The following is a 16,348-nucleotide window of genomic DNA, read 5'->3' on the forward strand; positions in this document are numbered from 1 at the left end:
GATTTATTTTATTGTATTTTTATTATTGAGTTTGTATTGTACTTAATACAACTTGACCTATTTTGTCCCATTTAATTATATTTGCCTTGAATTCTAATATAGCCAATGTTACTCTCATCACTTCTTATCACTTAGGGTTGTTTTTTTTTTTTTTCTTTTGCTCACATTTGATTGATATATCTCTATGCATCCTTTAATTTGTAACTTCTCTGTCATTTGTTTTAACGTAATGTTTTGTAAGTGGTTTGAATTCATTTTCTGATCCAATTTTGAATTCAGTATTTCCTAATTAGGTTGGGTAGAGGGAGATTAATATATTTACATTTGCAGTAATATAAAAAAATCGATAGTAAACATAGAAATTTCTTCCTTACCAAATATACTTATTTAATGGGTTTCCCCAATGGCTCAGTGGGTAAAGAATCCACCTGCAATGCAGAAGACACAGGAGATGTGGATTCGATTCCTGGGTCAGCAAGATCCTCTGGGAGAGAAAATGGCAACCCACTCCAGTATTCTTGCCTGGAGAATCTCATGGACAGAGGAACCTGGCGGGCTATAGTCCCAAGGGTCGCAAAGAGTCAGACACAACTGAGCAACTAAGCACACACATTTATTTAATATCACGGTCATAGCAACTGTAATTAAAGCATGTTTTAAAATTGTGTTTCCAGGGTCTTTTGAGACTTATATTAACCCACCTGATCGGGACGCCTATTCTATAGTGAAGGAGAGTGATCAACTCATAACAATGGAAAGGGTGCCCTCAAGCTATAATTTTTGGCATCCAGAACTAAGTTCTTTCCATAAGTTAATCCTTATTAAATGCTGTAAAGAAGAAAAGGTAGGATATTTTTCATTAAAGAACTGTGTTATAATTATTTCTGATAAAGCTCACCAGCCAGTTATGATTCATGGACTGATTAGATTTGTTTAGAAAGTAACAATGGCCAAATTTGGGAAGTAGTTTGTGACTTTGTGTTGTTAATAAGAAACGGAGACTTTGTGTTATTAATAGAGCACAATATTTTATATAGGAAATTATGAGAGAAAAGGCTGGAGAGTCATCCAGGGACCCAGAGGAACTTCCTTCATGTTGCCATGGGGAACTTGTGCTTCCTGCCAGGGAAGTCAGGGCTCTGCTGGATGGTGTTAGCAGGGCACTAGTGGGCCTTTCAGAACTTGGCAGCAATGAGAAGGAGGCATTTGAACAGAAAAAAAACATAGTCACCAAGACCATTTTGAAGATAGCTGACATAATTATGTAAGAAATTATGGCAGTTTGCATAAAATAGAATGAAATAGCACCATTTGCAGCAACATGGATAGACCTAGAGACTATCATATTAAGTGAAGGTAAGTCAGACAGAGAAAGAGAAATATCCTATAATATCACTTATATGTGAAATCTAATAAAAAAGTGATACAAATGAACTTATTTACAAACCAGAAACAGACTCATATACCTTGAAATCAGACATATGATTACCAAAGGAGAAATGTGGAGGGAAATAATAAATGAGGAGGCTGGGCTTAGTATATACCCACTACCATATATAAACTAGATAACAAGCACCTACTGTACAGCACAGGGAACTCTACTCAATATCCTGTAATAACCTATATGGGAAAATAATCTGAAAAAGAATGGAGATATATACATATACATACATATATGTGTATATATATATATATATAATTCACTTTGCTGTACACCTGAAGCTAATAAACATTGTAAATCAACTGCACTTCAATAAAAATTATTTTAAAATTATGGCAACCTGAATTAAGATAGAGATAGTAGATCAGAGAGATGGAGGGGGATGTGGGGATGGGGCAACTAATATAGCTCTTGGTTTTTGTGTGGGTGCCAAAGGGGAGAGTTGTATCAATAACTAAGCAAATGTGAAAGGAGAAACATGTCAGATAAAGACGTCACTGAGTCTGCAGTATCTACCAATATCAAAGTGTATAGTAGTCTGGGGACCAATTAATATCTGGGTAGAAAACTTTAGAGAGAAATATAGCTTAAAAAATAGAGATTGGGGAATCATTAACATTGAGTTGGAAAGTAAAATCACAGGAGTTGTTAAAATCATAGAGGAATAATAGGTTAAGAGGACAGATGGGCAAAGGATAAAACCCTGAGGAGCACCAACTTTGAAAAGACAAAGAGAAAGGATAAGGAGCCCTTGAGAAGGAAGAGGCAGAGGGGCAAGAAGAACACCAGGAGAAAGAAATAATGTGGAAGCCAAGTAGGCATAGTGTTTCAATACAGCAAGAATTATCAACAGATTGTAATGAATGGAGGGTGTTCTATGAGAAATGGGAGAAAGAAAACACACTGGAGAAAATCAAACCATAGTTTGCAGATATTGAGGCTATACTGTTGGATTTTCTACCATCTCTTTAGGAAAACAGAAAGGCTGTGGGGTTGGCCTGAACAACTGATAATTTCAATAGATGAATGGAAGATAGAAGGTCATTGAGACTGTTGGTAAAAGTAGTTCTATAAGGGGAAGAGCTCTAAGAAAAAGCTTATAGATTGGAAGAAGAGGGAAAACCTTGAAAGTTTCTTTGGAAGCAAATGTAGTTGGACTAGGAATCTAGCACAGTTAGAAGGACAAGAGAGGTTGTGATCAAAGTTGAGCTTAAAACTTATAATGAGAAGTTCCAAGTGGTGACCGTGTCCTGAGGGTAGCCATAGGTATGGGTGACTGAGAAAGTGATGAGATGATGTGCACTAGAGTTTGAGGTCAAGGCACTGTGCAGTTAGGATATGGGAGGTCCTTCTGGACCCTGAATCTGGGTTGTGTCACCCCAGATGATGACAAGACAATGCCTGAGACACAGTTGATAAATCACTGGAACAGACATAAATGGAGAGGAAGCCATAAGCTAGGTGGCAAGTCTTCAGTGGATATGGGACAGTGGCTACCAGGTCGGATACTGACAAAGATGAAAGGATGATTAAACAGCAGTAGTCCCAAAGAAGGAGTTTTAAAGATTGAGACACAGGCTAGAAAATTCTAGACTATGGGAACTTTTTGTTGTTTTTGTTTCAGGTTCTGTGTCTCTGTGTATGAGCTAAGGTTCTTAAGGATATAACCATAGAGAACAAATTTAATAAGTTCAAGACTAAAAAGGATATATTAAAATAAAAGGATACTGGGGTAGCTCTTTAAATTTGAGGAAAAGCCACTTAATCACACTTCAGGAGGAGCAGCTCACTGGGCAACTCCCTGAACATAACTCTGTAGTATTGCCATTGATAGCACTCAATTCTCAATGAAATTGTTCCTCTAGTTTCAAATTCTCAAGAGAGAGATTCTGATTGGTCCAGCTCAACTTAAGTTTTGTTCCTGGTCCAATCAGCTACAGATAGGAAAATTGCATCATGCAGTAGAAATATGACTACACAAGAGTTCTAGGGAAGAAAACAGATGCTGGTGGGCTACATCCATGCAAGATTCCACCTGCCATGGGGCCTTGTCTCACAGCCAATATTCCCATTTCTCTGGTCCAGAGAAGATCAGACTCAGGAAAGACCTAAGACTCACCTTCTATCATTTAAAGACCAGTACCTGTCCCTCAGCTTCTGTCCATAAAACATTTAACAAATACCTTGGTGAGCAATTGTTGTATTCCAAGCACTGAGGATACAATTGTGAAAAAGAAAAAATTCTTTTTTCTTATGAAAAAAAAAAAAAAAAACTACTCCCAAAGGCTTGTATTCTAGTGAGAGAGAGAAGGGACAGAAAGAATAAAATACTTTCTGCTTGCAAAAAGTTATTGTAAGGACATGAAATGGAAGTTTCAATAAAAATAGTAGAGTGGAAACTAGAGTAGGAAGCCAAGGAGGACCTCTTTGAAGAGGTGATAGTCTCAAGTTCTCATATAAATCGTTTCCTGTGTCATACCAACATCCTGTGGGGGCAGACTGGAGAGTGTTGGGGGAGCAGCAAGGAGACCTGGAACAGTGCCCCTGGGTGGAGAAGCCTAGCAGAGACTCGAGAGCAGGCCAGTTGGGAGAAGGAAGAGGGTTCCAGAGGAGAAGGGCCAGGAATAGCTCAGAGCCAGGTCCTTCAAGCTGTGGTTAGAGTGATTGCTCATGGGAACAAAAAGAAATAAATAGAATGAGAAATGGAGTCCAGCCCTACACCAGAAGTGGTGCACTCCCCTCAGGCACCACCTAGGCTTGGAGAGGGGAGGAGCAAAGGGGCTTGGTAGAAAATTATTTCCTACCCCTCCCAGTCATGAAATCCAGGTCAGCCTGAGGACAAGGATTTTTTTGTTTGTTTTTAATTAATTTTTTATTGGAGTATGGTTGATTTACAGTGTTGAGAGATTTTTTTTTTTGTTTTTTTGTTTTTTTTTCTTGTCTCTTGGACCCTTTGGAGAATATGATGAAAGTTGCAAGCCTTCTTAGAAAATACACAAATGCTCTTCCACGAATGATTATCTAATTCTAGTTAAGAATTTCAATCTTGGGAAATGAAGTGTGTTCTCTCTCACACACACACACATTTATCTTTTACAGTTTTTATTTTTACCTTCTCACCCTCTGCATCCATTTTCCCCTTTCTGGCACACACCAGTGTATGCTCTGTATCCAGGAGTTTGTTGTTGTTGTTCCTAGTTTTTAAATTTATTTTTAATTGGAGGGTAGTTGTTTTACAGTGTTGTGTTGGCTTCTGCCACGCAGCAACACAACTCAGGCATAAGTATACATATGTCTCCCCTGCAGAAATTCCCTTCTACCCCCTACCACATCCCACTCCTCTAGGTTGTCACAGAACACAATATTGAGCTCTCTGTGATATATAACAATCTCCCATTAGCTATCCATTTTACACATGGCAATGTATATGATCCAGTGCTACTTTCTCAATTCATCCAACCCTCTCTTTCCCCCTCGTTGTCCACAAGTCTGTTTTCTATGTCTGCATCTCTATCCCTGCCCTGCAAATAGGTTCATCAGTACCATCTTTATAGGTTCCATATATATGCGTTAATATGCGATATTCATTTTTCTTTTTCTGACTTATTTCATGCTGTGTAACAGGCTCTAGGTTCATCCAACTCACTAGAACTAACTCAAATGCATTCCTTTTTATGGCTGAGTAATATTCTGTGTATATATATACCACTACTTCTTTATCCATTCATCTGTTGATAGATATCTAGGTTGCTTCCATGTCCTGGCTCTTGTAAATAGTGCTGCAGTGAACATTGTGGTACATGTATCTTTTTGAACGATGGTGTTCTCAGGGTGCATGCCCAGTGCTGGGATTCTTGGGTCACGTGGTAGTTCTATTCCTAGTTTTTTAAGGAATCTCCATACTGTTCTTAGTGGCTGTATCAATTTACATCCCCACCGACAGTGCGACAAGGTTCGCTTTTCTCCGCATCCTCTCCAGCACTTATTTTTTTGTAGATTTTTTGTTGGTGGCCATTCTGACCCACGTAAGGTGATACCTCATTGTGGTTTTGATTTGCATTTCTCTAATAATGAGTGATATTGAGCATCTTGTCATATGTTTATTGACCATTTGTGTGTTCTCTGGAGGAATGCCTGTTCAGGTCTTTCAACCACTTTTTGATTGGGTTGTTTGTTTTTCTGATATTGAGCTGCATGAGCTGCTTGTATATTTTGGAAATTAGTCTTTTGTCAGTTGTTTCACTTGCAATTATTTTCTCCCATTCTGAGGATTGTCTTTTCATTTTGTTTATAGTTTCCTTTGCTGTGCAAAAGCTTTTAAGTTTAATTAGGTCCCAATTGTTTATTTTTGTTTTTATTTCCATTATTGCAGGAGTTGGGTCAAAAAAGATATTGCTGTGATTTATGTCACAATATTTTGCCTTGTTGTTGCTATTTTTAAGATTCCACATATGAAAGATAGTATGTTTGTTTTTTTCTGTCTGACTTATTCCACTTAGTATAATGCCCTCAAGGTCCATTCACATTGTTGCAAATGGCAAGAGTTCATTCTGTTTTATGAGTGAATAATATTCCTATGTGTGTGTGTATCACATTTTCTTTATTTATTTATCCATTGATAGACACAGGTTGTTTTCATGTCCTAGCTATTGTAAATAGTGCTGCAGTGAACACAGGGGTGCATGTATTTTTCTCAAGTTATTGCTTTCATTTTCTTAAGAGAAATACCCAGAATTGTGAGTGCTGGATCATATGGTAGTTCTGGTTTTAACTTTTTGCGAAATATAAATACTGTTTTTCATAGTGGAGACATCAATTTACATTCTTAGCAACAATGCCTCAGTTCAGTTCAGTTCAGTTCGGGTTCCCTTTTCTCCAAATCCTCACCAACATTTATTCCTTGTCTCTTTAATAATAGTCATTTTAACAGGTATGAAATGATATCTCATTGTGATTTTGATTTACATTTCCCTGATGATTAATGATGCTAAGTAGACAGATATATGTCTTTTCTGGAAAAGTGCCTATTCAGATCTTCTGTCTACTTTTTAATTGGATTGTTTGGGATCTTTTTGCTATTGAGTTGCATGAATTTCTTATATATTTTTGGATTTTAACACCTTATTAAATGTATGGCTTGAAGATACCTTCTCCCATTCCATAGGTTGTCTTCCGATTTTGTTGATTGGTTCTTTTGCTGCACAGGAGCTTTTTCATTTTGTATAGTCCCACTTGCTTATTTTTGCTTTTGTTATTTGTGCTTTTGGTGTCATATGCAAAATCTCGTTGCCAAAAGCTACATCAAGGAGCCTTTCCCCTGTTTTCTTCCAGGAGTTTTATGGTTTGGGGTCTTATATTTAAATTTTTAATTCATTTTGAGTTTATTTTTATGAGTGGTATAAGCAGGAATGTAAATTGGTATAGCCACTAGAGGAAACAGAATGGGAAAGCATAGTCTCTTCAATAAATTGTGTTGGGCAAATTGGATATTCAGATGCAGAAAAATGAAAATGAACCTGTATCTTGGGTCAAACTCATGTTGTTCGAGGGTTGACTCTATAAGATCATATCATCTGCAAATAAGGACATTTTTAATTCTTCCTTTCTGATTTGGCTGCCTTACTTCTTTGTCTTGCCTAATGGCTCTGGTTAGAGCTTCTGATACTATGTTGAAATGGATATAGTCTTCTAATGTTTTTTTCTTTCAATTTTCAGGTGGTTTTTGCTCTTACAGACTTTGTAATAGAAAATCTTGGGAAAGCCTTTATAGAGACACCACCTGTGGACCTGCCCACTCTGTATCAAGACATGTCATACAACACTCCCCTGGTATTTATCTTAAGCACAGGCTCAGATCCCATGGGTGCATTTCAAAGGTTTGCCCGGGAGAGTGGATATTCAGAAAGGTAAGGTCACATTGTGCAGTTTTAATCATTCATATGAACATCACCTAGTTAAAATTTGCCTTTTTTTTCCTTCCCTCTGTGGAATGTGAATTCCTAATTCAGGTATCCCTAACTAAATAAGTTAAAATACTTTAATAGTTAGCTATGCATGTGATTAAAGTGGTAGTAAATTCATAAAAAGAGATGTAAAGTTCATTTGAGCAAAGGGGAGATTGTTTAAACATTGAAGCATAATTAATGAAATAATAATTAAAACATTTGCTATTTAAGACATTATTTTACTGTAACTGTAAAAGGACTGTAGTTTACACCTTATGCTCAAATGTACAAAAAAATCCCATAGCTCTTTAGGTTGTATTATTAATCTCTTCTTACTCCTGAGCCTCTATTCTGCAGAGTAAGAAAGGGGAGGGGAAGTTTAAACTTGTGAATTTACAATATTATATTTTTTTCAGACTTAAATCTCTCCAGAGTAAGCTGTTTTGACTCCTTTCTCATGAAAACTCAGTCTTCCTGACTCCTTCTTTCCCCAGTCCTCCCCAAGATGGTGTTCTGATGGGTAGGAAAGTACACAAGACCACGGGATAGCAGGGGAGAGTAGGGGTCTCATATCTAGGAGGTAATCTCCAGCTCCAACAGGCCCTTGCATGGAGATTACAAGACAATGAATTCCATCTGTTCTTTGAAGTTCAAAGAGTCGGACACAACTGAGCAACTAAACAACAACAATCTTTATTAGTCAAGCTTCTCTAGAGAAACAGATATATATGGATATATATATACACACACACACATATAATACAAATTATATATATTATGCAAATAACATATATATATTACCTATTGTTGTTGTTGTTCAGTTGCTCCATCATGTCCAACTCTTTGCAACCCCATGAACTGCAGCATGCCAGGCTTCTGTGTCCTTCATTATCTCCTGGAGTTTGCTCAGACTCATATCTATTCAGTCAATGATGTCATCCAATCATTTCATCCTCTGCTCTCCCCTTTTCCTCCTTCCCTCAATCTTTGCCAGCATCAGGGTCTTTTCCAATGAGTCAGTTCTTTGCATAGGGTATCCAAATATTGGAGCTTCAGCTTCAGTATCAGTCCTTCCAGTGAATATTCAGGGTTGATTTCCTTTAGGGTTGGCTGGTTTGTTCTCCTTGCAGTCCAAGGGGCTCTCAAGAATCTTCTCCAGCACCACAGTTCAAAAGCATCAATTCTTTGGCACTCAGTCTTCTTTATGGTCCAACTCTAACACCTGTACATTACTACTGGAAAAACCATGGCCTTGACTATATTATGCTATATATGTGTGTATATATATTATACATAAAATGAGATATTGGCTTACATGATTATGGAGGCTAATCTCCAAAATCTGCAGTCAACAAGAAAGAAACACAGGAAAGTCAATGCGTAATTCTAGTCCAAGTCCAGAGCTCTGAAAACCAGAAGTAATAATGATACAAGTCCCAATCTGAAAGCCAGCAGACTCAAGACCCAAGAAAAGCAGTGTTTTCATTTGAGTCCAAAGGCAAAGAAATAAAATGACCCAGCTCAGTCAGGCTGAAGGAGTTCCCTCTTCCTCAAGTCTTCTGCTCAAGTCTTCACTTGATTGGGTGGGCCCCATCTACATTAAGGAGGAAAATCTGCTTTACTCAGTCTGCTAATTCAAACATTAATCTCACCCAGAAACATCCCCACAGACTCATTCAGAATGATGTTTGACTTAATGTCTGGGCACTGTGTGACCCAGTCCAACCTCACTAGTAATTAGGAAACAATAAGTTAAAACCATTAAGATATTTCACACTCATCAAATTAGCAAAACCATGCCAAAGATAGGGAGCTATAGAAATATTCATATTGCAAGTGGGGGTGAAAAATTAGTTAAAATCATTTTGAAGAGAAATTAGCAGTATATCAGAGTTGCAGAGAGCATTCCCCATATCCCAACAATTCACTACTGAATTTGCATGTTCAAAGTCAGTCACTGGGCAAAGAGCCATATTCAGGAACATTTGTAGAAACATGTTTATAATAGCAACAACAAAGAAAAACCTGGAAACAACCAAAATGTCCATCTTAAAAAACTATATAAATTGTGGCATATTCATAAAATTGAATATAATAACAATAGCCATGAAAATAAATAAATTAAGACTATGTTTATTAATATGGATGGGTCACACAAACTAAATTAGGATGCACAAAAATTATACAATATTGGAGAAGTTTGATAAATAATATAAAATTATTAAATAGATATATATTATATACTGCTTATGAATTCACATTTTTGCAATAATTGTATAAAGAAAAATACAAAAGTTATACCAAGTCCAGGAGAGCAGTGACTTTGTAGAAGGTGAAGTTTAGGTAATAAAAAAAGTGAACAGGGAGGGGCATAATGCAAGCTCAGATCATATGGATAATGTTTTACTTCTGAAGCTGGGTATGGGTACATAGATACTTGTATTAACTTTATAACTTTTTTTATAAAGGTGACATAATGTTTTGTTATAAAGGTGTTATGAAGGTAAAATACTTGGCTGATGAAATTAATAGTGAAATGAAGAGCCTTAATCTTTATACTCAACAAATAAAACAAATGCAAGATCTTCAAATACATATGCAGCATTTATAAAATTAATGATTTTCTAAGAGATAGGTATTTCAAAAAGAATAAAACTTATTCCCTGACCACAATAAGTCTTAGAAATCTTAAAAGTTAATTTTTTTAATACTTGGAAAGCAAAGCAATGTTCTTCTGAACAGCTTGTTTGTTAAAGGGAAATCATACTGGAAATTTTCCAATAAATGGACAATGACAAAAACAATATAACCTATCAAAAACCAGGAGGGTTTAGTAATAAGACACTTAATGTAAATTTATATATATGTAATGACTTCTGGTTCCAGAAATGTCAGACTAAGCACTCAGGCTGATATTTGGCCTTGGAGTAGGGAATGAAGCAGGGCAAAGGCTAATAGAGTTTTGCCAAGAGAACGCACTGGTCATAGCAAACACCCTCTTCCAACAACACAAGAGAAGACTCTACACATGGACATCACCAGATGGTCAACACTGAAATCAGAGTGATTATATTCTTTGCAGCCAAAGATGGAGAAGCTCTATACAGTCAGCAAAAACAAGACCGGGAGCTGACTATGGCTCAGATCATGAACTCCTTATTGCCAAATTCAGACTTAAACTGAAGAAAGTAGGGAAAACCACTAGACCATTCAGGTATGACCTAAATCAAATCCCTTATGACTATACAGTGGAAATGAGAAATAGATTTAAGGGACCAGATCTGATAGACAGAGAGCCTGATGAACTATGGATGGAGGTTTGTGACATTGTACAGGAGACAAGGATCAAGACCATCCCCATGGAAAAGAAATGCAAAAGGGCAAAATGGTTGTCTGAGAAGGCCTTACAAATAGCTGTGAAAAGAAGAGAAGTGAAAAGCAAAGGAGAAAAGGAAAGATATTCCCATTTGGATGCAGAGTTCCAAAGAATAGTCGGGACAGATAAGAAAGCCTTCCTCAGCAATCAATGCAAAGAAATAGAGGAAAACAACAGAATGGGAAAGACTAGAGATCTCTTCAAGAAAATTAAAGATACCAAGGGAACATTTCAGGCAAAAAGATGGGCTCAATAAAGGACAGAAATGGTATGGACCTAACAGAAGCAGAAGATATTAAGAAGAGGTGGCAAGAATACACAGAAGAACTGTACAAAAAAGATCTTCATGACCCAGATAATCATGATGGTGTGTTCACTCACCTAGAGCCAGACATCCTGGAATGTGAAGTCAAGTGGGCCTTAGAAAGCATCACTACAAACAAAGCTAGTGGATGTGATGGAATTCCAGTTGAGCTATTTCAAATCCTGAAAGATGATGCTGTGAAAGTGCTGCACTCAATATGCCAGCAAATTTGGAAAACTCAGCAGTGGCCACAGGAAAAGGTGAGTTTTCATTCCAATCCCTAAGAAAGGCAATCCCAAAGAATGCTCAAACTACCGCACAATTGCACTCATCTCACACGCTAGTAAAGTAATGCTCAAAATTCTCCAAGCCAGGCTTCAGCAATACGTGAACCATGAACTTCCAGATGTTCAAGCTGGTTTTAGAAAAGGCAGAGGAACCAGAGATCAAATTTCCAACATCCGCTGGATCCTTGAAAAAGCAAGAGAGTTCCAGAAAAACATCTATTTCTGCTTTATTGACGATGCCAAAGCCTTCGACTGTGTGGATTACAATAAACTGTGGAAAATTCTGAAAGAGATGGGAATACCAGACCACCTGACCTGCCTCTTGAGAAACCTGTATGCAGGTCAGGAAGCAACAGTTAGAACTGGACATGGAACAACAGACTGGTTCCAAATAGGAAAAGGAGTACGTCAAGGCTGTATTTTGTCACCCTGCTTATTTAACTTATATGCAGAGTACATCATGAGAAACGCTGGGCTAGAGGAAGCACAAGCTGGAATCAAGATTGCTGGGAGAAATATCAATAACCTCAGATATGCAGATGACACCACCCTTATGTCAGAGAGTGAAGAGGAACTAAAAAGCCTCTTGATGAAAGTGAAAGAGGAGAGTGAAAAAGTTGGCTTAAAGCTCAACATTCAGAAAACTAAGATCATGGCATCTGGTCCCATCACTTCATGGCAAATATATGGGGAGACAATGAAAACAGTGTTAGACTTTTTTTGGGGGGGGGGCTCCAAAATCACTGCAGATGGTGACTGCAGCCAGGAAATTAAAAGACGCTTACTCAAAAAAAAAAAAGAAAAGACGCTTACTCCTTGGAAGGAAAGTTATGACCAACCTAGATAGCATATTAAAAAGCAGAGACATTACTTTGCCAGCAAAGGTCCGTCTGGTCAAGGCTATGGTTTTTCCAGTGGTCATGTATGGATGTGAGAGTTGGACTGTAAGGAAAGCTGAGTGCCAAAGAATTGATGCTTTTGAACTGTGGTATTGGAGAAGACTCTTGAGAGTCCCTTTGGACTTCAAGGAGATCCATCTAGTCCATCCTAAAGGAGATCAGTCCTGGGTGTTCATTGGAAGGACTGATGCTGAAGCTGAAACTCCAGTACTTTGGCCATCTCATGCAAAGAGTTGACTCACTGGAAAAGACCCTGATCCTGGGAGGGATTGGGGGCAGGAGGAGAAGGGGACGACAGAGGATGAGATGGCTGGATGGCATCACCAACTCAATGGGCATGAGTTTGAGTAAACTCCGGGAGTTGGTGATGGACAGGGAGGCCTGACATGCTGCGATTCATGGGATCACAAAAAGTCAGACACGACTGAGCGACTGAACTGAACTGAAAACTTAGTTGTTAAACTCTAGTAGAAGGAAAAAATAATAAGCTAAGAGCAGAAACTAGTGACAGAAAACATACATTCAATAGACAAGATCTAAAAGAACAGAAGTTGCTTTTTTGAAAAATTTAATAAAATATAAATCTCTGTTGAAACTGCTGATACAGAGAGAAAGAAACAGAGAAATTCAAAAAACCTATATCATGAATGAGTAAGAGAATATCACTACAGACCTGCAGACATTAAAATAATCATAAAAGCATATTATTTAAAAAGAAAACTCTGCCAATGAATTTGAAAATGTTGATAAACAGGAAAATTCCTCCAAAAGCACACCTTTTAAAACTAATAGAATAATCAGAATATATAAATAGTTCAATAATTTTTTATTGAATTCATTATTAAAAACCTTCCCAGAATTCTGGGTTTATTTCAGTAATGTAAGCATTAAAATACTGAAAATTAATTTAATTCACCACATTGAAAGAGTAATGGCAAAATACCCTTAAAGAAGAAAACTATTAATTCAACATAAGCAGAAAAAGCATCTTTTAAAATTCAACATGAATTCATGGTGGGAAATGTCCTAATAAACCAAGAATCTGAAAATCATATCTTAAAAAAAGAAAAACAGAACTAGGACATTCTTCTGTTCTGATAAAATGTATCTTAATTTTTAGTGGATTTAGCAAGGTTACTGGACTTAAAATAGATTGCATTAATGCATACTAGCAACGGAAATTCTCATTCATTGTTGGTGAGAATACAAAATGGTAGAGTCACTTTGGAAGAGAGTTTAGTATTTCATATGATCAGCCATCTGGCATTTACCCAAAGGAATTAAGAACTTATGTTCACCCAAGAACCTACGTTATACTAGAGCCTACATTAAATGCATAGCAGCTTTATTCATAATTGCCAAAACTCGGAAGCAACCCAGATGTCCTTCAGCAGATGAATGGATGAATAAACTGTGTTGTGTCCACACAGTGGATACTGTGCTGTGGTTTCTGTGCTTAGTCGCTCAGTCAGGTCCGACTCTCTGCTACCTCATGGACTGTAGCCCGCCAGGCTCCTCTGTCCCTGGGGATTCTCCAAGCTAGAATACTGAAGTGGCTTGCCATGCCCTCCTCCAGGGGCTCATCCCAACCCAGGGATTGAACCCAAGTCTCCTGCATTGCAGGTGGATTCTTTTACCATCTGAGCCACCAGGGAAGCCCAAGAATACAAGAGTGGGTAGCCTATCCCTTCTCCAGATGAACTTTCTGACCCAGGATTTGAACCAGGGTCTCCTACATTGCAGGTGTATTCTTTACCAGCTGAGCTACCCAGGAAGCCCACAATGGATACTATTCAGTGCTAAAAGAAATGAGCCTATCAAGCCATGAAAAGACATGCAAGAACTTTAAATGCATATTACCAAGTAAAAGAGGCCAATCTGAAAAGGCTATATATACTGGATTGTTCCAAGTATATGACATTCTGGAAAAGGCAAAACTATGAAGACAATTAAAAAAATAATAATAACAAAGAGTTTATATCCAATGTAAAGAACTCTTAGAAATCAATAAAAAAAAAAAGACAGGTGAACCAGTAGGAAAAAAGGGGAGAGAAGAATATAAAAGCAAATATCCAAATGCCCAATAAATAAACCTATGAAAATGGGAAATAATTTAAAACCTCAATGAGATACCATTATATATCTATCAGGTGTTAGCAAAGTTATGGAAAAATAAGTACTCTTACCTATTGCTGGTACAAGTGTGCAATGATGGCATCACTCTGAAAAACAATTTGATATTATAAAAAGATTAAGCATACACGTACTCTGTCAAACAGCAGTTCCATTCCTAGGAATATACACAACAAAATGGAGTACACATGTATGCCAAGAGACATCTGTGAGAATGGCTATTGCAGCATTGTTTGTAATAACTAAGAACCAGAAGTAACTCAAATGTCCAACAAGAGCAGAATGGATGAATAAACTGTGATATAAGCATACAGTAGAATATTATACAGCAATGAAAATGAAAGATGCACAGTAATATGAATTAATCTGAAGAAATAATGTTGATTGAAATAGACCAAATATAAATATACACTTTATGATTCCATTTATATAAATTCAAAAACAAGCAAAATTAATCTATGGTGTTAGAATTCAAAGTAATTGTTGCCTTTGAGACAAAGGGAGGATACTAATTGACAGGGTACAAATGATGTTCTCTTTTTTTTTCCCCTGGGTGGTGGTTCTTGTGTACATTCTCTTTGAGAGAATTCATCAAGCTAAACACTAATGATTTGTGTACTTTTGTATGTATGTTAGACTTTGGGTTTTCAAAAGCTTTTTAAAAACTGACCTATAGCATTAGAAGTCAGGACAAAGGGTACCTTTGGGATGGAGGAAGAGAAGATGATTGGAATAGAAAGGAGATAGGAGAGATGTCTCTGGGGTGTTAGGGAAGTTCTCTTCTCAAGCACAGATGTTTATTTCCTCTATGCACTTTTATTTGTATATTTGTATACACAGAACTATATTTGTCTTATGCACTTTTGTGTGTTATAGTAAAAAAACAATAGGAAAAAATATTTTTACATCTATCAGAATGAGAATTTGAAATGTATACATATTCTAGAAGCCTACCATATTTACATTTCTTAATAGTTGCGTTACTTATAAATAATATGAAATGGCATTTCACTGTTGTTTTTGAATTCAGGGTGCAGTCAATTTCACTGGGACAAGGACAAGGACCTATTGCTGAAAGAATGATCAAAGATGCAATGAAATCAGGAAACTGGGTGTTTCTGCAAAACTGCCACCTTGCTGTTTCTTGGATGTTGGCAATGGAGGAGCTAATTAAAACCTTCACAGATTCAAGTATGTTGAGTATATAGCATTTATATAATAATATAATTTTTATGTGGCCTTTCTTGTTGAGTCCAACCCTTATAATAATTACTATTGGCATTGTTTACCCTATATTAAAAGGAAAAATTTGAGATCTAGAGGGGTTTAGTTAGGTTACACAACCCAGATTCAAATAAAAATGTTCAGACTCCAAGCTGAGGATACAACGAACTGGGTCATTTTTGTTTCATGTTACCTTCTATGGGAGACCATTTGAATTCAAAATAAATAACATCTAGGCATGATATTAATAAAAAAAGAAATAGAAAATGGACTTAGGACAAAAGAAGAAAATTCTATTTTTCACTACAGAATGAGAGAAGTTCAGGAACAGAGTTCAAGTTAACACCAATTCTCAGGGTGGTGTTTTACTACTTTGTATCCTCTATAACCCACATGACAATTAACTTTCACAAGTGTCTCACAGACACACACATCCCCACGGGTGTGCCCAACATCTAAGTCATAATTGCCACCACTAACTATACTACCACTGCCTTCTTTCCCACTCAGGGAAGTATAATGGACTGCAAAGAGAGAAGTGGAATTGGAATTGACTCGTTTTTATTCAGTGGTATAAAAATAGTTGAAACCTTAGGAACTGTATGATAGGTAATAATAATAATAAGCTGGGTGGGACACACTTCCTCACTGTCCCAGGAGGTCGTGGAAGAGAACTGTCCACCTGGGATATCCAGGGCCTTTTCTCTGGTGTCCTCTTTTGTGTCCTGACAGAGGGCTT

At 37.1% G+C, this 16,348-nt stretch overlaps 1 protein-coding gene and 1 long non-coding RNA gene across 2 annotated transcripts in view; one reads left to right on the plus strand and one right to left on the minus strand.

Annotated features, from left to right (window-relative positions):
- Positions 1–16,348, plus strand: part of DNAH6 (dynein axonemal heavy chain 6) — a 275,358-nt gene that overhangs the window by 213,617 nt on the left and 45,393 nt on the right. The window contains exons 64-66 of the mRNA XM_043917761.1: positions 675–844; positions 7,157–7,347; positions 15,416–15,576. Of these exons, the coding sequence (XP_043773696.1) occupies positions 675–844; positions 7,157–7,347; positions 15,416–15,576 (522 nt within the window). The remainder of the gene's footprint in view (positions 1–674; positions 845–7,156; positions 7,348–15,415; positions 15,577–16,348) is intronic.
- The window catches only part of LOC122703474, a 126,179-nt gene continuing 118,420 nt past the window's right edge, over positions 8,590–16,348 (minus strand). Inside the window, exons 2-3 of the long non-coding RNA XR_006343499.1 lie at positions 14,439–14,474; positions 8,590–8,980 (exon numbers count right to left, since the gene is read on the minus strand). This is a non-coding gene — a long non-coding RNA (uncharacterized LOC122703474). The remainder of the gene's footprint in view (positions 8,981–14,438; positions 14,475–16,348) is intronic.

Source organism: Cervus elaphus, chromosome 11, assembly GCF_910594005.1.
Source record: "Cervus elaphus chromosome 11, mCerEla1.1, whole genome shotgun sequence".
Taxonomy (NCBI): domain Eukaryota; kingdom Metazoa; phylum Chordata; class Mammalia; order Artiodactyla; family Cervidae; genus Cervus; species Cervus elaphus.